This window comes from Anolis sagrei, chromosome 2 (assembly GCF_037176765.1).
Source record: "Anolis sagrei isolate rAnoSag1 chromosome 2, rAnoSag1.mat, whole genome shotgun sequence".
Lineage (NCBI taxonomy): Eukaryota > Metazoa > Chordata > Lepidosauria > Squamata > Dactyloidae > Anolis > Anolis sagrei.
Window position 1 is genome coordinate 207,208,118 of NC_090022.1, and position 23,086 is coordinate 207,231,203.

At 38.4% G+C, this 23,086-nt stretch overlaps 1 protein-coding gene across 1 annotated transcript in view; it reads left to right on the forward strand.

Moving 5' to 3' along the window:
* Positions 1-15,407, forward strand: part of SNX30 (sorting nexin family member 30) — a 35,225-nt gene extending 19,818 nt beyond the window's left edge. The window contains exons 2-9 of the mRNA XM_060762487.2: positions 1,173-1,361; positions 5,716-5,826; positions 7,575-7,733; positions 8,764-8,959; positions 9,534-9,733; positions 11,803-11,889; positions 13,131-13,283; positions 14,528-15,407. Coding sequence (XP_060618470.2) covers positions 1,173-1,361; positions 5,716-5,826; positions 7,575-7,733; positions 8,764-8,959; positions 9,534-9,733; positions 11,803-11,889; positions 13,131-13,283; positions 14,528-14,587 — 1,155 coding nt within the window. The 3' untranslated portion in view covers positions 14,588-15,407. The remainder of the gene's footprint in view (positions 1-1,172; positions 1,362-5,715; positions 5,827-7,574; positions 7,734-8,763; positions 8,960-9,533; positions 9,734-11,802; positions 11,890-13,130; positions 13,284-14,527) is intronic.
* The last annotated feature ends 7,679 nt before the right edge of the window (positions 15,408-23,086 follow it).

A 23,086-nucleotide genomic window follows, 5' to 3' on the forward strand; every position in this document is an offset into this window, starting at 1 on the left:
GCGGGTTGAGCTATCTCTGTCAGCTCCACTTCCCCATGCGGGGACATGAGAGAAGCCTCCCACAAGGATGGTAAAACACCAAACATCCGGGTTTCTCCTGGGCAACATCCTTGCAGACGGCAAATTCTCTCACACCAGAAGTGACTTGTAGTTTCTCAAGTAGATCCTGATACGAAAAAAAATTGAAAGACTTGACATATCCACTTCCTGTAGTCTGGAGAGAAGATGCTTGCACATATCTTTGTGGTTATAAAATCTCTTTTCCATTGTGAACAGGGAATACTAAAGTGCTTTCTAAAATGATGAGTCTTTATTTCAACAGTAGAGTTTGAAAGGCTTATGCAAGGTCTGTGGATAACAGGAAATGCTGCAACAGGCCTTGGCGAGTGATGCTTATCGCAAGCCTCAAGATTTGAATATGGCAGGGGGAAATCCACTTTTTTTGTCTGAAAGCCCATGTAGGTACAGGATAAACTGGGCTTTACTAATATGAACAGTTGTGGTTCTGCAGAGGTAGTTAATAGATTGAATATTATATAATCATGGCTCAATATGTGTCTTTAGTCAAGCTACTGTTTCTTAACTTAAGTTCTTCATTATGTATGTTAGAGACCAATATTATTACTGAGTCAAAGTTACAATGTAATGCATGTGAAGCCTTGGGGGGGGGGGGGAGGGGTGGAATCAAAAGATCTCTAGAGATGCTTAATTACAAGTCGAGTATCTCTTATCTGGAAGTCTGAAGTCCAGAATACTCCTAAATTCAAAACTGGGTGGTTGAGAAAGTGACACCTTTCATTCATGCACAAAATCATTATAATATTGTTTCTAAAATTACACACAGGCTATGTATATATGAAACATAAATGAATTTTATGTTTAGATTTGGGTCTCATCTCCAAGGTGTCTCATTATGTATGTATCTGTAAACACGGGTATTCCAAAACCCCAAAAATCTGAAATCCAAATAACTTTTGGACCAAAGCATTTTGAATAAGGGATACTCCACCTGTATCATTTATGAAGGAACAGCATAATGAACTGATTTTTTAATTTGTCCTTCTAACCTTGTCAGCATATGTAAATTCTGTATTAAAAACAGTGTATACCCCCTCCCACAGTGATAGTTCATTCTTTGCTTCTCTGTTCCTGATGGTTTTGTTTTTCTCTAGGATCTCAGTTTACCCAATGGTACTCCAGTAGATACTTCCAGTCCAGCATCTTCGTCCTCACTGCTTAACAGACTGCAGCTGGATGATGACTTGGATGGAGAGATGAGAGACCTCTTTGTCACAGTTGATGATCCAAAAAAACATGTCTGTACAATGGAGACGTACATCACGTACAGGGTCATGACCAAGGTATCAACAATGGAGCTTGTTTCCTATTTATTTTAGCTTTTAGGCCAGGTCTGTCACTTCTTTTCAAAGAACTCTTTCTTGTCCTTACATCGTCATCAAATAGTTTGGATTTAAAAAATAATAATCCCCCCTTTTATCTTGTGTATTCTGCCACTTCATTTTTGTGGGAAGCTTGTGACATGCCAGCTTTTATTGAACTGCTGCTCCTACTATTCCTTACTGTCCTATTATACTGGATAGTGTGTTGCTGGGAGTTACAGTCCAATAACAACTGGAAGGCTGCATGATTCCCATTCCTCATTTAAATATCTGAGGTGTTTCATAACAATATTATGGAAAGCTTCCTTTGTATGTATCCTGCTGCAGACTTCTCTAATCTGATATGCTGAGCTGCAACTCTTCAGTCAGTCCCAACAAATATGAACATTTGTTCTGTGTGTTGAGTTGATGGGAATTATAGTCAACCCATAAGGAGTGCACAAGACTGTGGGAGACTGCACTATTGTATTCCTTTTACTGGAGTTATGTAGCTTTGAACTGATGTAATATGCCCCTTTCATACTTAAACAATGGAATTGTTTTTGTCTCATTTTAGAACAGTTGGTTTGTTATTGAATCAAACCACTCCATGATTTGAATCAGAACTAATAATTTAAAGACTATGGCCCTCATTGTGAGGAAACTCCAAATATTTTTTATGTATTTTGGACTCAAAATGTTTGTGTGTTACTTACCACATAGCTCAGACTCATATATGTTTATCCCATGTTTTTAATTTCTTACCTGTATATGGTGGGCCCTTTCCTTTTGCTGAAGTTTAGTTCCAGGACCTCCCCTCCCCCTGCTATGGATACCAAAATATGTGGATGTCCAAGTCCCATTATATACAATGTCATAGTAAAATGGTGCACCTGATATAAGATGGCAAAATGGAGGTTTGCTTTTTGGAATTAAAAAGAAGAAGATTGTGGATGGTGGAGTCTGTGGATGCAGAACCTGTGGATACAGAATCGATAGATTTGGAGTGCTGACAGTCACTAATAGATAGCAAGTTGAAGAAACCTACTCCTTGAAATGTTTTTTTAAATGTTGTATGAGCAGATATGTAGATTTTATCCCAACTGTAGTTCCACTGTAGCCATCCACACATACAGGCCATTGGTTGGTTATTGTAGCAGGTTTTGCATGATGGGAATACAAGTCTAAAGCAGCATATTTACTAGTCAGACTACGTAGCAGTGTCGTAGTGTCTCCATTGTATTAGCACTACTGCAGTGCAGTTATTAGTGTGTTGGACTGAGAACTGAAAGAACCAGGAGAGCTCACTAGAGAAAAAGCAGAACATATATGTCACTCAAAATAAATATTCATTGATTGTGTTGACTGAAATAAATTTCATGTGTGTGCATTTTTTGTTGATTTCCATGATAAACAGCTCTCGGGGGCTCTGTCCCAGTGAAAGCACTGAGAAAAGAAAACAGCTTTTTGTTTCACTGTTTTCAGTGTTTGAAGTGGGCATTGCTTATAATTTTTCTTTTTAGGAGAAAAATGTAGACCTCTTTAAAAAAAATCTCAAAGCAGTCTACACTGAAACAGATGCAATGAAAGCAATTGCTTAAAAAATGAAATCAGTTCTTTAATATAAAGAAAACCCAGTTCTTTAAAATATACAAAATTCATTTTTTCAAATATATAAAAATATATCATCCAGCTACATTATCTAAGCATATTTTGTTGTGTGTACCCCACCCACAAATCTTTGGCTAAGAGGCAGGATATGAACAGAAAATGTGACAGTCAAAGGTTATTGCAATGTTAACTAGTGTTGACTGATGGTTTTCATGATAGTGAATTGGTGAATCCACCCTGAAATTAAGCCCAAATTTTAAAGGTGATGTCTAAGGTCAGATTTCATACCTCAGTGGCCTACTGACATTATAGTTACCAGCTGCCACTAGTGATAACAATCAAGAAAATCATCAGGAAACAGAATGTATTGTGCCGTATGAACCAAGCAGTTTCTGTTCCTGAAACCTTCCTGGACTGCTGTTGACAAAGAAGTTTCATGATGCAAAATATAAAACTCTTTAGCAGCCAGTGCTGTATTGTTCATCGATATTACCAAGGACAAATGACTTGTTTTGTCTCGAACTGCTGGTGAGCACAATCTAGAAATACTGCTGACTAATGTATTTATAGGGGACTCCTACCCGCATATCCCAAGTATTAATTACATTATGAAAAACCAAAAAAGAGAGAAAGGGTTGCTTTCTGTATATGTGTGAAAGCCTTTTGTAAGGTATGTTTAATGGAATAAGTGCATACCTGATTTTGGATTTTTGCACATGCGTGTAGCCTTACCTCCTCTTTGAGGTTGATGTCACATCACTATATAGAACTGTGAGATGATTAGCTCATAATACTACAACTCAGGTCATCTGCTGGAGCTGGATGTTGGAGATTCAGGGACAGATAAAAGGAAGCAATTCTTCATATAGTAGATAGTTAAACTGTGGAACTCAAACAAGATGGAATTATGTGTCCCAGCTTGGATGACTTTAAAAGGGGATTAGACAGATTCATGGAAGGTAGTCAAGATGGCTGTATGTTTCCTCCAGTTCAGCAAGAAACATGCCTTTGTATATCATTTGTATATCATTTATTGGGGAAACACTGATTGAAAGGTACGATTGTACTTGTGTTCTACTTGTGGATTTTTCAATGCTTATAGCATCCTGGACTAGATAAGACTTTCATCTGATTTCAGTTGTGTCCCTAGAGTTAGTGTCACCCATTGCGATAACTCATGGCACCATCTCCATAGACCTCTTCCCATACCAGAACATACCACAATAATTGTAGCTAGAATACCAGAAAATGTAACAAACTCAGTGGCTACAAAATAACCAGCATTCACATAATGTACTAATTTTGCAACATTGTCACCTCCACAGGTGTAAGAAATGCTGACAAGTTTTAATTTTTTACCCTTGTACAGGAAGATTTTTTATCACAGAGAGTAGCCAGCACTCAAAATATCTCAACATCTATTATTTTTTCTGTTATAATCATTTTGTCCCTGGCTAATGCAACATCAGGATGAAAGAAAATCCCAAGTCATGTTGTAGAGGACTGAAAGTAATTTACTTAGGTTGTCAGTGGGTTTACCCCATGATAGTGACGATTAGAATTTTAGTGGTGTCAAATTTGGAAAGAAATAAAACACATATATCAAACCTTGACACAAACTAGAATTCGTATTGGGGGGTCGCAAAATACCCCAGAATTAATAGATGTTGAGTTTTTCCTTTAAAATCCTGGCACATGAAGGTTAACAACAACAACAACAACAACTTTATTTTTATACCCTGCCTCCATCTCCCCAAAAGGACTCGGGGTGGCTTACATGGGGCCTGGCCCAACAGAACAGTTAAAACATAACACATTAAAATGCATATGAAGAAAATGATAATAAAAACAATATAATAAAATAAAAACAACAACATTAAACAGTATATAAAAGATACATCAAAATCAACACCCAATAGCAAAGTTCTATGTCTTGCCATAGGTGGGCGGACTGGTGCTACATTAGAGGATAGAACTAATGTGTAAGGTGCTAATATCACATAGCAGCGATGAGGATAAGAACAATTTACCACTAAGGATTTAGATATAACAGTCATAAAGTACTTGAGGACAAGTTTTCTTTTGAGGGGGGGGGGGGGGTCTTAACTGGGTCCAGCTGTCCAAGGAATTGCCTAACCAAAAGCACAACAGAACATAGACGTGAAACAAAGCTAGTGGGAAACATTTTTAATATTGGCTGTGAACTTTGTAACAAACCACATAATTCAATATAAGACATAGAAATGCTGGCTGTTTAGTCTCATAAGTATGTCCAGGGGAAGGGTAAGTGGAATTGTCTTTAATGATATAGATAGGTAAGAATATTTTAAGATGGACTTTGTTTTTAAAAAAATCAGACAACATTTCATTAATATGGCTCAAAGTAAGATATTTCATCAAGCACTTATACAAGTTCCTGGGTTATGTATGATTGCCAGAGGCATAAATACTAAATTTTATGTTTTTCCTCCACCTATTGCCCAAGGGCCTGAGATTTAAATGATTAATACATTTGGCTACAGGAAAACAAACAAAAGGAAGTTGGTATATGCAGCATCTGGGGGAGGGGGGTTTGTTTTTGTTGTTTAGCTGTTGTATAGGCCCATCTTGTTTAGAGCTTGTAAACACATGTACACTTTCAACACTTTCAACATTCTTTTGATTTACCCTGACTTTTTGTGCTCTCCTTTCATTTTCCCTTTTTGTCTTGGTCTCTTGTTTCCAGACTACACGAGCAGAATTTGACTTGCCAGAATATTCCATGCGACGAAGATATCAGGATTTTGACTGGCTCAGGAATAAATTGGAGGAATCGCAGCCAACTCACCTCATTCCCGTAGGTAGTAAGCTAGGGCCACCAGTTATGTTATGTAACTGTTACGCTTTAAAAAGTGCAATTCTGTTTTTACAAAATGTAAGGTTAATTCTGTAATCCTGTGGTTGAAAGCACACATGGAGCACTCAAACAATCTCGTGTTGCTTTAATTTAGCCTAAGAAGTATTGTACAGTAGAGTGGACCTGCATTTTAGTTGCTTGCCTATATTGTTTCTTGATCACTGCACACCATACTTAGCTAAAAGCACAGCTTGCTTAAATTCTAGAATCCCCTCAGGTGCCTGAAAGCTGCATATTTGCCATGTGCATGTGCAAGTTTATTGGGTTAGAAATAGTCTATGACATAGACATAGGTCCTCCACTTTTTGCAATCATTTTCATGCTGCTGTATCTAATTCTTTGTTGTCTGTTCCAAAATGAACATTCCCACTGGATGTTGAAAAGGCCAAAGTTTGTAGTGATCACCAGGATTTTTGATATGTACTCTTATCTCAGTGGTTCTCAACCTGTGGGTCCCCAGGTGTTTTGGCCTACAACTCCAAGAAATCCCAGCCAGTTTACCAGATGTTAGGATTTCTGGATGTTGAAGGCCAAAACATCTGGAGACCCACAGGTTGAGAAGCACTGTTCTAGTTCAATTATTCTTGAATTAACACTACTTCCTGCCTTTGCTAGCCTTCTGGATATTTGATAGTGACTGAAGATTGCCATGTCTAAAATTAAATGAATTTCCAAAATGAATATCTGGGAAGCATTTTCAACATGTCGCAGCTCACTTGTACATGCACACTAAAAATGCAGGATTCAGGAGTGCACCAAAGTATGTGCTGTGGTATTTATCATGTAGGCACCTTAAATTGAAACAGAGAGTGAATGGCACCACCTATAGACTCTTAATCTAAATACCATTGCCATTCTGAGTTCAAACATTGATGTAATGTCTTTGCCAGCTTTTACCAGATGTTCCTAAGCTACTGTTGCTTCCTTTCTCACATTTTCTTAGAAATCATCAATAGAAATAGGCAGTTTTATGCACACTCTCACCAGATTGCCTTTAGGATTTTAAAAAGTAGCTGGCCAAGTTTTGCAAGTGCTTAAATTTTTTGCTTTTTAGAATGGAGTTTGCTATAGGGAGAGAAGTTTGCTAAAATGAGTATTGCTAAGTTACTAATCACTTAATCCAGTTATTTTAAATTAGAATAGACACACTGAATCAGTGGGAAGTTGTTAAATCAATTCTTATATAAATGTATTGAACCATCAAGTCTGCTCTTGTAGAAACTAACAATAGGATTTAGCACTTGATGTCAGTGGAGTATCTGCTCTGTATATCCAAGTCTATATATTATGAGTCAATGAGAATTCTGCACAAATGATCTTACTTTCAAGGACTAAGATAAACTTTGTAGTGCTGGTTCCAGTTAGATTGCATGAATGTTGAGGGTAGATGGCCTCAGTATAAAATTGCTCCTACTTAATGTAGACTGTCCATTTTACACAATCAGAAGGAGAAATAAGACAATTGTGTCAGTGTTTACATTCCTTGATCACAGTTAATTTAATTGCTCTAAGATTAATGTGTTTACCTACTATTTTCAAAGAACTTGCATATTCATTCTGTGTAGTTGCTTGGTTATATCTCTTGACTTTCTTCTTTCAACCATTTGCAGGAATGACTGTTGATTGCTACTGGAAGTAAAACTATGTCTTTTTAATTTTATCTCTCTGTCTTTTGCTCCTACAAACAGCCCCTTCCAGAGAAATTTGTGGTAAAAGGAGTTGTAGACCGCTTTTCGGAAGAATTTGTTGAGACAAGGAGGAAGGCCTTGGATAAATTCTTAAAAAGGATTGCAGATCATCCTGTGCTTTCTTTCAATGAACACTTTCATGTGTTTCTTACTGCCAAAGTAAGTGAACTGCATCTATGAAGAAAAGTAGAATAGAGAGATTGAATTCATTATTTCAAAAAAAAATTAAAGTTTCATTGAGAAGCTAGGCAAAACAAGTTCTAAAGCACTGTTTCTTAAACTGCGGGTCCTCTTAGATCAATGTTGGGATCACAAAACTGGCCAGAGTAAAAGGTTTCTGAATGCCACACATTTACACAAATCTGTTAATAACAACGTGCAGTGTTTACAGTAGACTGCAGAAAATGCTTTAGCTGTCCCCACAAAAAGGAGCATCAGTCTGTTTAACAAGACTTGCCAATGCTGGTTTATTTTCAGTGCATGTTTAATTTTCATATCAATTTTATATACCTATATATCTAGAGTCATGTAAAAAATTCTCAGGCAGAAAGGGGTTGTGAGTGGAAAATGTGTAAGCATTTTCTAAAGGACCACTGTTAAATTCAAAATACCTTTCAAATAGCAGCTCTTTGTGCCTTTAAGTATTTTATTTCTCCATTTATTTAGCTCTTTTCTGTAGTGGAGTATGTTTGATGCTGTTTGCTGAGGCTTCCCATCGGAAACTTGGTGCAAGTTGCTTAGTTTAGTCCAGAGTAGGGAATTATTATGAGAGCACAACTCAGAAACATGCCTTGAAGGGAGACAATAACATGTACAAAGTTTCTTCCCTAGTTTGTACAGAGTTACCAGACAAAAGTAACTAGTTGTGGGCAATTTATGCATGACATATAGGTTGTAATTCTGTGTTGGGTTTACAATAAGTAAGTAAATGAATAAATAAATGTTCTAATTTTTTTTTAAAAAAAGAAAAAGCTTACTCTGCAATTTTGACATCTAATTTTAGTCTAGGGATTGTTTTGATTTGCCTACTCTCTGCTCAGTACATGTTTACTCAAAATGAAACTTCCTCATATTTTGTATTTTTTTATAAGCTTAAAAGAAACCTAATTTTCTTGTAGCTCTTGATAGTGGTGTTCCTCAGGTTTTCTTTCTGAAGTAAAAAGCTAAATAACTATTCTGTCACCACCAGGATCTTAATGCTTATAAAAAACAAGGAATGGCCTTGCTTTCCAAGATGGGAGAATCGGTAAAATACGTCACAGGAACCTATAAACTAAGAAGTCGACCGGTGGAGTTTGCAGCCATTGGTGACTACCTAGATACATTTTCTCTCAAGCTTGGAACCATTGATAGGATAGCACAGAGGATAATAAAGGAGGAAGTTGGTGAGTAGTGCATGAAGTTTCCTTTTGCAGTGCTTTGTAATTCATTTTTTTATTCCTTGAGTTTTGCAGTAAGGATCAGAAAAGGATCCATGCATTCTTGGGTGCCGTTTTGTGATCTCATGCCACACAAGGAGCTATGTAAAAACAGTTTGGATAGCCATGGGGAGCATGCTGAAAATACTAAATGTCTGTTTAGAACAGTGGTTCTGACTTGTGGGTCCCCAGGTTTTTGGCCTACAACTCCCAGAAATCCCAGCCAGTTTACCACCTGTTATGATTTCTGGGAGTTGAAGGCCAAAACATTTGGGGACCCATAGGTTGAGAACCACTGGTTTAGAATCACAAAATGTCTCCAGATTGAAAGATCGTATCTTCACCCCACTTACGTAGTAACATATTATTTAGTTATAACATTCTCCCAAACATCTAGAACATCCTTTCTACAATTTTTTTGTAACAAGTTTTTGCTAAACATGCGATATTTGCCATTTGAATTTTAGAATTGTGACACACACACATTTATTTCTGTTGCTTCATTAAAATTCAGAAATCTTAACCCTCTTTTTCACTGTAGAATACCTGGTGGAATTGCGAGAATATGGTCCTGTTTATTCAACCTGGAGTGGGTTAGAAAAAGAGCTGTCGGAGCCTCTGGAAGGAGTATCTGCCTGCATTGGGAATTGTTCAACTGCTCTTGAGGAACTGAGTGAAGATATGACAGAGGACTTCCTGCCTGTCCTAAGAGAGTATATCCTGTACTCAGAGTCCATGAAGGTAACATAGGATTGTGTGAGGTAGATGTTAAAACAGGACCAGAAGATGCTTAGGTTTTATGGACCTATAGAAATCATTTTTTTCTGTTTTCAGAACAATTAGTTCATAGTTATATGCAATTCTTGAAGTATTAAAAAACCGTTTTTTCCAAGGGAGTACAGGACAGTACACAACATAATATCCTGGTTTTTTTTTTAAAGTGCTGGTGATGTAAAAGATCCCAGAAAGCCATTGCCGGTCAGTGCATACAATACTGGGCTAGATGGAGATATTGGTCGGCCAGTTATAACAGAGTTTCCTATATCTTTCTAATTTTGTTTTCTTTGTTACAAGAGGACTGAAGCACTCTTGAGTTTTTAATTTTTATACTTGCCTAGTGGAAGTTGGATGGTTTATGGTGAAGTACAATGTGGAGGCAGAATTAAAGGCTTATCTGATTCTAGATGAACTCATGCATACTGCATTTTCATGAATAGGTTCTTGTCTTAAGATTTGGAGCTACAATAGTACAACAAAAAGCTAGAACAAACTGGAACTTACGGTAGCATAATTTTTCTACCTTCCTTATAGACTGTGAAGCAAGTTTGATTTGTCTGAGAGCAGTGCATGTTGTTCTCTTTGTAGGGATGTTAGTTTGGCCCTGGCTTTGATAATGTAAATTGTGCATTAATGATTAATCCTTAAGTGAATCTCCAACATACTCTGCAGGCCAACTTCTGCCAAAGGCAGCTAGCTTGTTAGTGTTTGCATTCTTGTACCAAAGCCAATATTCAGGTTCAGCTGGAAGTCTCCATCCCTAAGTGTCTAATAACTGTACACAATAGCTCCACATAACTACCATGATCTAGTTGCCTCCTAAATTAAAGAAAATATATTCTATTGCATTTGAGCTGTAAGTGTTTCATCCCTTAAATCAACCTTAAATGAGCACTTCAAACATTCTCTGGAAATAGCCTCTTAATGGGCATATTTGTTGGAGATAGTGAGAGCAATAATCCAAAAACTCATGGGGAGGTTTAAAAACAACAGTCAGCTCACCACATTTACAGAGTTTTGAGATGCAGGACTTCTGCAATAATGAAAAAACTGCTAATTAACCATAGAGTCATACTAGATGACCTTGAGTCCTACTGGAGCACTTAGAGATACCTAGAAAGGCGACCTCTTTAGGAATGTCCAAGTCCTCCAGCATGACCACAATTACTCTAGAGAATCTAGACATTCCTAGAGAGAACATTTTCTCATGAGCAATCATATCTCCAAATGTGAAATTCACTAAGGTGGAGGATCAATTGCACTTCAGTTTCAGACACATTGGCTTGCATCTTGTTGGTGACTTATCTCAAGCATAACTGTATTATGCCTGCACAAATTCTTTTTTGGACCCTGTACCTTCTCTCACAAGGACCCAGCTAGGGCAAAACATCAAAGAGGAGCACTGCTGCAACTCAGTCTCATAGTATTTTGTAAGCTGCAACACTGTGCACAAAAATATCGAGGGAGGAAAGATGTTTATTTATTTATGACATTTCTACCCCAACCTTTCTCCAACCCCCCCCCCCCACCAGTTGTTGTTCTGCAGTTGCAGAGACAATAGCTGGACAATAGCTTTTCCTTCACCACCACCTCCCATCACTGTGCTGGAAGAGACTTGGGCTGTACCAGTATGATATAAGATCACAGGAGGTATTTCCAAATGTACAACATAACTCTGATTTTATGTATTTGTCCCTCCCCATATGGTTTCATGTGGAGCCACTGAAAATGAATTTTGGTTAGTGACATCAACTAGATGTGACTTTTTGGCTTCACAAGAATACTGCTAAAAGGTCCTGCTTAAGTTAGGGAAGAAAATAACATGGTTTCTTGATTTCAGTAGAATCTCCATTGTCTTTCTTAGAAGTGCACAAAAGGGGTTATAAAACCTTTGCAAAATAAACATGCAGTCTACAGTACTTACTTGTAATGCGGGCCTTTTCAATGGAGATGTACAAAACATGAAACTCATCTGTAATGGAGAGAGGAAACATGAGAGTTCTGTAACATGTTTCTTTCTTACCCTGCTTTAGAACGTGTTGAAGAAAAGAGATCAAGTTCAAGCAGAGTATGAAGCCAAACTAGAAGTTGTGGCCCTTAGAAGAGAAGACCGTCCCAAGGTGAGCCTGTTTGGAATATCGCTTAAACCTTTTCCCTAATTTTTATTAAAATTTGCTCATTATGTAGTAACAAATCACAGTCTAAAATTCTGGTAATATCTCTTGAAAGTTGTCACCAGAAATGGCATTACTTTTAATTAATCCCTTTCTCAGCATTGAAATTATAGCTAAATTACATCATAATTTTAAGCTAATGAGACAGAATACCACTCTTTTGTGGTACAACATAAGAAGGTATTTTTCTGGTTATAGGGGGAGTGGTTTCACTGAATGATTGAACAGGAATATCCCATATCTAAAGTACTGTCATGTGCTGTTTCCTAATGTTTTGTTGTGCTATTCAGGCAAGGATAAAATGAAGATAGTGTGCTTGGTATCTCAGATGTATCATTTATACTATTCCCTTTTTTAAAAATGACAACTAAAATAACTATGGTATTTTCATTGCTTTGGACGACTAGGAAAATTAACTATTTTTGGGGCAATAAATCTTGCTTTAATATATTACTTCTTTAAAAGCAATTCAAAGGAAACATTTTGTCTCTTAAAAATAACTGTCTGTTATACAACCATACTGTTGCAAAAATATAATGGACTGTCATGACCAAAACTTAGATGATTTAAAAAAAAAAGATTACATGGATTCTGTCAATAACTTTGGTTAAAGTAGTGTAATGAGACATGATGTTCAGAAGCAAGAGATATTTTCATGCCAGAGTGGTTTCCAGAGAATATGGTACACTGGGAAGACTATTGTCTTTAAACCTTGCACAGGCATCCAGAAATTGTTTACTGGTGTAAATAACTTCCTGGGCAAAATTGATCTCTTGCTTATTTATTGCAAATACCTGTCCTTACTTCTAACCCAATGAAAATCTTGTTATTGTCTTTTGATTTATGGTCTCTCTGTGTTTGAGTTTTGTCCCTTGTGAGCGATGGTTTTTCACTGTGGCTCCCAAACAAATTATGGAATCAAGATATAATAAGTATTTTCAGAGAAATAATGCTGTACTACTCTGGCTATGTTAACTTTACATGATATCAGAAGATAATGAGTGCCAACTGAAAAGTGATTGTCAGTCAATACCTTTTCCAGTGAGACATATTAAATGTGTCCACATGTGTATAGATCCATTCCCTTAATCTTTTGACCAGGGATTGGGGAGATTAGTAATTTTCAAGTTGTTAAAGATATTTGATTAATCTACAGTGGTGTTGAGAATTCATTTCTGTATCTCTAGGTACCCACAGAAGTTGAAAAGTGTCAAGATCGAGTGGAGTGTTTTAATGCCGACTTGAAGGCAGACATGGACCGGTGGCAGAACAACAAGCGGCAAGACTTTCGGCAGCTACTCATGGGAATGGCAGATAAAAACATCCAGTACTATGAGAAGGTAATTCCCCCAAATAGTGCCTGAAAACAGAAGAGAAGCTTAACCTGGCTTGGTGGTTGGTTGTCTAGTATAGCTACTTAGCTCAGTTGAGTTGGGCCATGATGAGGTCTTCCTAAGGACCACAGTCAACACGTTTTCCACTGTTCTGTCATTATTCAAAGCTTTACACAACAGCTTAGTTTTAAACCATTTCACTGCAGATATGTACCAGCTGTTCAACAATCAGTGAAATGGTTACAAGCAAGCAGTTGTGGAATGTTTTCTCAGGGCCAGTTTAAGTAAGATACAAGGCAGGGGCAAAGCCTGGCACCTCACTGAAAAGCTTTGTTATCTGCATTTCACATATTCTCTTTTCTTGCAAGTGATCCATAGTCCTGCCAAGAGTGTTTACAATGGTATGTATACACCATGTGTGTGTGTGTGTATATACACACACACACACACACACACACACACATATACACACACACACATATTAAATCAGTTTCAAATGTGTGGCCCTCCAGATGTTTCGGACTTCAGCTCCCAGAATTCCTTACAATTGGACAAGCTGACTAGGGTTTGTAGGAGTTGGAGGCCCAAATATCTAGAGGGCTACACATTTGACACCTCTTCATTAAATGAATTTGAAATGTTAAATGCTGCAAGGGTAAGCACTTTGCCTGTACCCTAATGTTTACATTTTTGCAGGTCTAGGCTACTTGAAGGCCATTTCACCCAGAAGGGCATGTGTCCCAGTAAAGAATAAGTTCTCCAAGCACAGTGGAAGTGAGAATATAGTTATTATGTGCTTATGCTTGATGTATGATCAAAGCGCCAGTTTGTGGCAGAGCTTGGAAAAGTTAAAGCTCCCAGAACTAGTCATGACCACTGTCCTGAACTGTGTGCTCCAGTTCAAGATAGCAAGCTGAGAGTCATACCATGTGGTCATAAAACTCTGGATGGAAGTGCGTTTGCGGGGTGAAGAAGCTTTGAGACAAATAAAGGCACGATCATAAAGACCTTTTTCTAGCAAGGCTGTACAGACAACAACCATCTTGCTCCATTCATTCTGTGCAGCCTAAAGTATAATGAGGAGAGTATCTGAAAGTTTGGAGAATGCTAATAGAATGAATATGAAATTGTATGAAATTGTGCTAGAAGTTGTTGTTGGCTGAATGTTTTAATTCACTAGTTGGAGATTTTCAAATGGTTCCATCAAACTATTTGTTTACTGGTGTTTTTTTCCTGTCTTTTTAATCTAGTGCCTTACAGCATGGGAATCTATTATACCTCTGTTGCAAGATAAGTCTGAGACCAAATAAGAAGTCCCACCTCCCCCCCTTCTTTCCTGCACCATGGAACTTGGACTGTGTGCACAATGGTACCACTACTACTAAATTTACTGGAGAGAACTCTATGCACGACGTGGTGTAATTTCCCCCACCCCTGCCCTGCTTGGGAGGGCCCTGCCTGTGCTGAACCTCAGGACTGATCAACTTGAACAGGTTGGAACTGGACATTTTCTGCCACCTGTTTGTTAAACCATCTGAGTTGGACTCCTACTCCGCAAACCTCTTTTGGAGGGAAAAAAACAACAGCAGCAAGAACACAAGAACTGTTTCTTTTCTTGGACCACTTTATATTGAATGGCGCTGATCATGGAACACTAAAATAATAATAAAAAAACTCTTAAATGCAAGGTGCCAAAATGACATCTTTTATTGACCCTCCTTTTTCCTTTTTAGCTAAGTAAGGGCTAGTGGACAGGCTGCACTTATGGCTTCAGAAACCCTTGGTTTCTTTCCCTGCTCATTTGTGGAAAGGAAGACATGGCTGTTAGATGATGCTTCCCAGATTCTTGAAGGTCTTTCTGAACCAACCTGGGCTTTTCTGTGTGTGTTTTTGGGAGGGAGGCAGGCCATTAAAGGTGGAGATGGTGTGGTCTTGGTGGAATGTATTAGGAACTTGTGGAATATTCACTAGGTAATCTTTGTTGTCTGACCTGTTGGTATGGCATGTAGTCCATGTTGTTCTGCAGCCCAGTTCACCATTTATTGAGTGTGGCAAAGGGACGCTATTGTGTGTCTGTGCACAGGGTTATTCTCTTTTTTTTCCTGAAAAAAATAAAAAAATAAAAAACTATCCAAGCTCTTGGTATATCTCTTCAGAATAGCTTGTGCAAGTGTCATTGAATAAATGTTATTTCCTGGTGACCAGAGTCATGCCACATTTTTTTCTACCTTACAGCTTAGTTCTTACTCTGAAAATTGTCTTATAGGTCAGAGGCCAAGGCAGGGAATAAAATGAAGAAGGTAAATACAATTTAAGTACATAGAGCTTTTCACTTTTCTTTTGTTCACCAAACAGAGAGATTGTTCATGTCACATTTCCATTTTATTTTTATACCCATAAATATAGCTATTTGATAGTGTAAGTATTTTTAGAACAGTTTTCCTTGCATTTCCTTCAGTTTCAGAGATCCAGTTTAACTTTCTATGGGCATCTTGTGGTCATAGCACCTTTGTAAGAAAGAAGCACCATAAAATCTTGTGCATCTCTTGTGCTTTTAAATAATTTCTTGGCTTTATAGCTGACACAAATACAAAAGGAATTCTGTTTTTGAGTGTGAGACACTCACTTTTGTGTTAATAGCAAAAACAAAGTCATATGCCATTTTAAAGACTAGCAAATTTACAGTTCCCTAAGCTTTTGAAGACTAGGACTGGGTACCTCTGGTGACATTTTGCAATTTATTATACCATAATAAATCTGTGCCACAAAGCTTAGTCTGTCCTATATAGGAAAAATAAAATCAATGGCCTCCCTCGGGCATAGGTTTTTCAGTTACAGCAGCAAATGTACTGGTATATAAAAATCACTGTGTAAATATAGTTCTCTGTTTCCCACCACCCACTGAGTGTGATTTACTATTTTGACAAGGATGTTGAAACTGTTAAAATATCAGGTACCTAAAGTACACAAATGGAAACACAAAGCTTCAATGTTATGGTCTGATAAAGAATATTTTCCCTTTCAGTCATTCTTTCATCAACCTTCCAAATTGAATTTTGACTGAAGAGGCTGAAATGCTTTGTAGGTTGTATTTCTGATGGTAAACATTGGATTGACCATTGTTTGTACATTTTCTGAATTTGGCCTTCTCTTTCTAGCTGCACCGGGAAATTCTTCTGTTTTGCAAAACCTACTTTGAATGCGATTCTCCTTCTTGGCAATGGGTTGGACTGGATGGCCAACTCAATGATTCTATGCATCTATGATTCTACTTTGGTCTTAAAATAGTACCTGCTCTCCTCCTTTTTCTAAGTGTGGGCTTGTTAACTTAAAACAAGATATGCCAAATTATACATACACCTTTTACTCTGTGATATCGACTTATTGAACCTTGCGGCTATAATTGTCCAAGTTAGACTTCAAGTAACAGTAATTCACTTTATTCTTTGCCCACCTCTCATTTCAACATATTAATGGTGGGTTTTGAATGCTTTGTTTACTCCAGGTTGCCGCATTCACTTATGTTACAGTGCAGTTAAATCTCCCCCAAATAATCTGAAATGTAGGATGGATTTTAAGGAGTATGTCTCACTGAACTTGGTGAGACTTGGATGCTGCTGCGTCCAAGAGGGGCACTTTGAATGTTGAATGCTCTGCAAGAAAAGCAACAGAGTAAAGGCATGCTGCATAGTTGATATTCTATTTGTTCTAATCTATAGGCTTTCCCAATGGATATTTATGATCCTTCCCCCATTTGTTAGGATTTTTGTATGCATTTTGCTATACAATAGGCCCACTTTCATAGGGGCTAAAGATGCAGAACTGTTGTGAAAGTGGAAAAATGGGAATTAAAAAAACCTTTTAACCCAAGCAAGCACTTCTCAAGTAATTTCTAGGTCCTCCAATGTGATTCTATGGTCAACCTCCACCAACAGTTGACCATATAATCATACCGGAGATCATAAAATGTCTAGAGAAGTATAATTTCTAGGATTATCCTTCAGTGTGACACTTTGGTCAATTTCCAGCAGTTATCCCAGTCAGTTTCTCATGCCATTCTGAGACCACCTGAGGGACTCAAATTATCAGAACTTTGTATATATATTAGACAAATCCTTTGACATATTTATCAAGTGTTACAAAATTTCAAATGAGGGTAGGCTCCCATAGAGCTTGAATTTTAGTACAGTATATGTTGCCTGTGGAAATTACCACCTGTTTCCAAATAAGCCCATTTATATTTGTGCCAACTGAATCTGATTCTTCCACAACCTCCATGAAAGTAGTTGGACATCACTATAAATATCTCGCAATGTACTTAATCCTATTTTATCAAAAAGTATTTATTTTTCTTCTATGGGAAATCCCAAATGACAGTATTGTGGAATTATTGGTGAAATGCTAGGCATCAGAGCCTGTAATATGCATTTCATATCAGAAAACAAGACTTCTTGCACCAGATGTTTTTATCCCATATTGAATTATAGTGATCGTTTTTTGAAAATAAAAGTTGGTAGTTAAGACTTGGCAACAGCCTTTTCCTTAGCAGCAAACAGTGTGATGGGGTGAGTGGAAAACCATATAATTATATGTAGATAGTTTACATTTTTAATTTGAATTAAGAAATAGTTCTAGAGTCCCTTCCTTCCTTCCGTCCGTCCGTCCGTCCGTCCGTTAGAACCCAGTGCTGCGTCAAACGGGGCAAATTATTGTTGAATTGTTGTAAAATGCTTAAGGGGGGGGGGGGGCACCAGAAACGAACAAAGAAGAAAAGTGTGAATGAAATAATTTGGTTGCCTATGCTTAAAACCTTTGATTATAAAACTCCTGAGCTGTGTCTCAGGAGTGTGGTACTTTTCCTTGCAGACCCAACAGAGAGGTTTGTCCAAGTAAATCTGTTGTATTTGATCTCGTCTCATAATGTCTAATTGGATAGAGACCCTAGGGCAGTGGTTCTCAACGTGTGGGTCCCCAGATGTTTTGGCCTACAGCTCCCTGAAATCCCAACCAGTTTACCAGCTGTTAGGATTTCTGGGAGTTGAAGATTAAAACATCTGGGGACCCACAGGTTGAGAACTACTGCCCTAGGGTCTCTGAGACTGCTTTTTAAGGGGACACAGCAGTGAGTCCCAACACTTATTACCTACCTACCTACCTACCTACCTACCTTCCTTTCCCTGTGACCACCCAGCTTCCCATGTCTGTTTCTTTCTGCTGGAATTGAAGATGATACATATCAGGATGAAGGCGCCAGACAGTTTGCATTACCAGGTTGTTGTAGGTTTTTCCGGGCTATATGGCCATGTTCTGGAGGCAATTTTTCTCCTGATGTTTCGCCTGCATCTATGGCAAGCATTCTCAGAGGTAGTGAGGTCTGTTGGAAGTAGGAAAAATGGGTTTATATATCTGTGGAATGACCAGGGTGAGACAAAGGACTTTTGTTTGTTGGGGCTAGATGTGAATGTTTCAACTGATCACCTTGATTAGCATTCAATGGCTTAGAAGTGCCCGGGGGGAATCCCTTGTTGAGAGTGATTTTATGTGCCTGTTTGTTTCCCCTCTGTTGTTTTGCTGTTGTGATTTTTGAGTCCTTTAATACTGGTAGCCAGATTTTGTTCATTTTCATGGTTTCTTCCTTTCTGTTGAAATTGTCCACATTACCACCTACAATTCAAATTGATTAGGGGTCATTTCACAGTAAACTGTGGATACATCTTAACTTCACCATGATTCTGTCCTATGGATTATTGGGATTTGTAGTATAAACATTTGGAATTCTCAGCTATATTACCTCTCATGCCTTACCAAATTGAACCATTGTACTATAACTGCTCAGAGTGAAAGAGCCCTTGGTTACATGTGATGAAAGAGCAATGGCTACTATTTTTATGGAATCATGCAAGTTTTAGTTTTACAAGGTCTTGAGCCTTCTCTGTGAGAATGTTGGTGCCTCACCAAGCTACAAGTCCCAGAATCCCATAGCACTGAGGCATGTTGTCAAACCGCATTCAATCTAGTCTAGATGCTCCTCATAGTCTCTAAACCCTGTAGTTCTCCATCTATGTTTCCAAAGATTTTGATGGTATATATGGCATCTCAAAAAAAACAAAACTCTCCTCCCAGGGCTTTTTGGGAGTTGAAATCCAATGACACATGGATTGAGAACCACTATCCAACACTTGTTGCTGAGCCCAGGTCTTGTTCTCCTGAAAACCAAGTGTATCAGTACTATCTAATCCTTGCCAAGGCTTCTTAAACTGTGGTGGCTACCCCAAATTGACTCCCATTAGCGCAGTGTCGGGGTCCAGAACACTGAAAGGTTTCTGAATGCCACCTAGTGTTTTAGATACTTTCATCAGCTGATTTTGCTGATGGTTTTCTTTTCAGCTTCAGAAGTAGTTCCCTTCAAATTTTGATTCTAAAAAACTAAATTGGTTTTAGAAACAATACTCAGTTGAAATTAAAACATCAGTCTTTTGCCATTTAACATCTAAGAAGAATTTGCTTGCAGTTTAATAGGTTTAATAGGTTTATCTATTTATATACTTACCATTCACAGACTTTTGGCCGGGTATGACTGCCTTTCAAGGGTAGAATCTTGGCAGTGGATCCATAAATGATTGTGAAGATCTATTCTGGATCCACGTGGTCTTCCACATTGAGAGCACAGATTTCCAGGTGGAAGGCAGAAAGATTTACTTGAGGCGTCTTCCTCTTGGCAAGTTTCTCCCTTTTGCTTTCTATTCGTACCTCTTCAAAATCCATAGCACTGTTGGTAACAGATGATCTCCAGTTACAATGCCCAAGTACCAAGGGTTTCCCGTTCTTGGTGTTTATGCCATATTTTTGAAGGGTTTTAAGCCCATCTTTATATCTATTTTGTTGTCCACCAACATTCCATTTTCCATTTTTAAGTTGAGAATTGAGAACTTCTTTGGAAGATGCTGATCGGGCATTTGGACCAAGAGGCCAGTCCAGCAATGCTGATGGAGGAGGATCATTGCTTCAGTGTGGGTGGTCTTGGCTTCTTCCAGAACACTTGTGTTTGTCCGCCTGTCTTCCTAAGAGATTTGTAGGATTTTTCAAAGGCAACGCTGGTGGAATGCATACCCAGGTAATCATTAAAATCTTGATTTTGTTTTTTTGTTTTTTTGTCGTGTCAGGAGCGACTTGAGAAACTGCAAATCTCGATGATCTTAATGCAGTCTGGCAGAGAATTATGGATGTCCAACTTTGTTGTATGTGAAACTGTTGTAGGTTATTTTTAAAAACTGAGCTGTTTTTGTTGAGGTTGTCAATATGGCAAGGGCTTCTGACCCCATAAAACATTTGGGAAATGGAATTTAAAGTCATAGGCAGTTTATTTATTTATTTAGAATTATACCCTGTCGTTCTCGACTTCCGAGAAGGAACTCGGGACGGCTTCCAACAGGCAACAATTCAATGCTGATACAATATAAAACACATAATAAAATACAGACAAATACATAAAATAGGTATAAATATACATTTAAACAGTTCACCAGGTTAAAAACATCATCCAAATCAGTCCAAATTGTGGTCAAATAAAATGTTATCTTCACCAGTAAAATCAGTCTATTCTGCAAATGCTTGATCCCATAGCCAGGATTTAAGTTTCTTCCAGAAGGCCAGGAGGGAGGGGGCAGATGTAACCTCCTTAAGGAGGGAGTTCCATAGCTGAGGGGCCACCATGAAGAAGGCCATGTCTCTCGTCCCCACTAAACATGACTGCAGTGGGGGAGATACGTTCGGACAGGTAAACTGGGCCGGAACCATCTAGGGCTTTATAGGTGAAAACCAGTACTTTGAATTGTGCTTGGAAGCTAATAGGCAGCCAGTGGAGCTGGTGTAACAAGGGAGTTGTACGCTCCCTGGACCCCACTCCCGTGAGCAACCTTGTTAATTTTTTCTGTCAGCACTTATGATTTTTTTTACAGTGTCATGATCTGTTTCTTGGTATTTTGAGGTGGCATTGAAACAGTCATTGTGTTAACATAATACTTTACTCCTTTCCACACCTGGAAATTGGCCATTTCCCCCCCCCCCACCACCCCCAGTTCTTCAGCTTATGACACCGTATTTTGACTTTGGTAATCCCATAGTGTAGTGGTTTGAACATTAGATTCGAGACCAGGGTTTGAATATCTGTTCAGTCATGAACGCATCTTGGGCAAGCCACATTTTCTCATCCTCAGAGAAAGAAAATGGCAAACCTCTTCTGAACAGATCTCATCAGGAAACCACATGCAATAGTGTTAAAATTTGGCAGCAGAAGGAATGATTCAAGGCTGTGGTAGCAGAATGAGAGGTCCTCACAACCTCTGAGGTTGCCTGCCATAGATGCAGGCGAAATGTCAGGAGAGGCCTCACAACCTCTGAGGATGCCTACCATAGATGCAGATGAAACGTCAGGAGAGAATGCTTCTAGAACATGGCCATACAGCCTGAAAAACCTACAACAACCCGGTGATTCCGGCCATGAAAGCCTTCGATGATACAGTGATGATTATGTTTATTTATACCCTGCTTTTTCTTTCCCCAAAGGAGAATCAAAGCAGCTTATATTAAAAACATTTCAATCCTATCTAAAATTCAAAAATATACAAACATTAAAATAGAATTAAGCATCAATGGTATTAATTAAAATAACAGTTAAAATCCATAAAGCTGATTAGAAATCATGAGTTGAGGTGTTGGATCAACAAGAAGGGCTTTAAACTTAGGCTGAATCTCCATTGTTGGAAAGTGGTAAATGGAGTGACGGATGACATTAATGGACTGACAGAAGGTGTGAGGTGTCGAGCTAATTAAGCAACAGGTACACACTTGTAAATAATCAAACCTGCAAAATGTGGAGGGATAACTCTACTGACATCCCCTTATAGGTTTGCCTTGGGGTTACCATAAGTTGGCAATGACTTGTAGGCACACAGCAACAACAATAACTTGGACCAGCCTTAATTATAGCTTGCATGGGGTCACCAATACTTTTTAAAATCCATTAAAGCATGGACAGTTGGGTTCTGTGAGGCAAGCTTTTAAAAATAACAAGTGGGTAGTCTTTTGGTTATTAAGAAAGCCCTTTTAAAGGAACTTTAATACACAGAAATCCACTTCTGGCAATTTCTGCTTTTGGCATGACGCAAACCACACCAGGGCGAGAGGGAGAAACAAATGGGTCCAGATTCTGGGAAGCTGCCCATCTCAACATACATGCAAAGGTCATATGATGTAGGGCAAACAGCTTAGCCATTCCCTTGGTCCTCTTCCATCTTGGGGTACTAGCCCTGGCCAGACTTTGCTTTATAATTGTCAGTAGGCCCTGGAAATGAGTAGCCGCAGGCCCTACTCTGGCCATTAGTACCACTTTTTGCACTTTATCCATTTCCTATATTACTATCGCACAAGCCCCAGCCCAGCCCAGCCCTTTCAAATTGTCTAGGCCCACTGGAAAGTCGGCCCATTGGTAACTTATTCTGCACAATGGAATAATGTTGGAATTGGTTTGTTTTAATGTATAGGATTGTGTTAATAGTTTTATGTCTATGTTATTAAATGACTGCTCTATGCTTTTTTGCGTGCTTGCTTATGTGGAAACCTCCCTGAGTCCCCTAGAGGAGATAGAGCAGTATATAAATAAAGATGATGATGATGATGATGATTATTATTTAGGACTTTGCTATTGCCGTGGCTACTGCAGTACACAGCCAACATCACCAATACAATGAATGGGTGTGTTTACATAGCAGGAATGGAAACAGGTTGTGGAGATGGTGTAATTCTCTCAT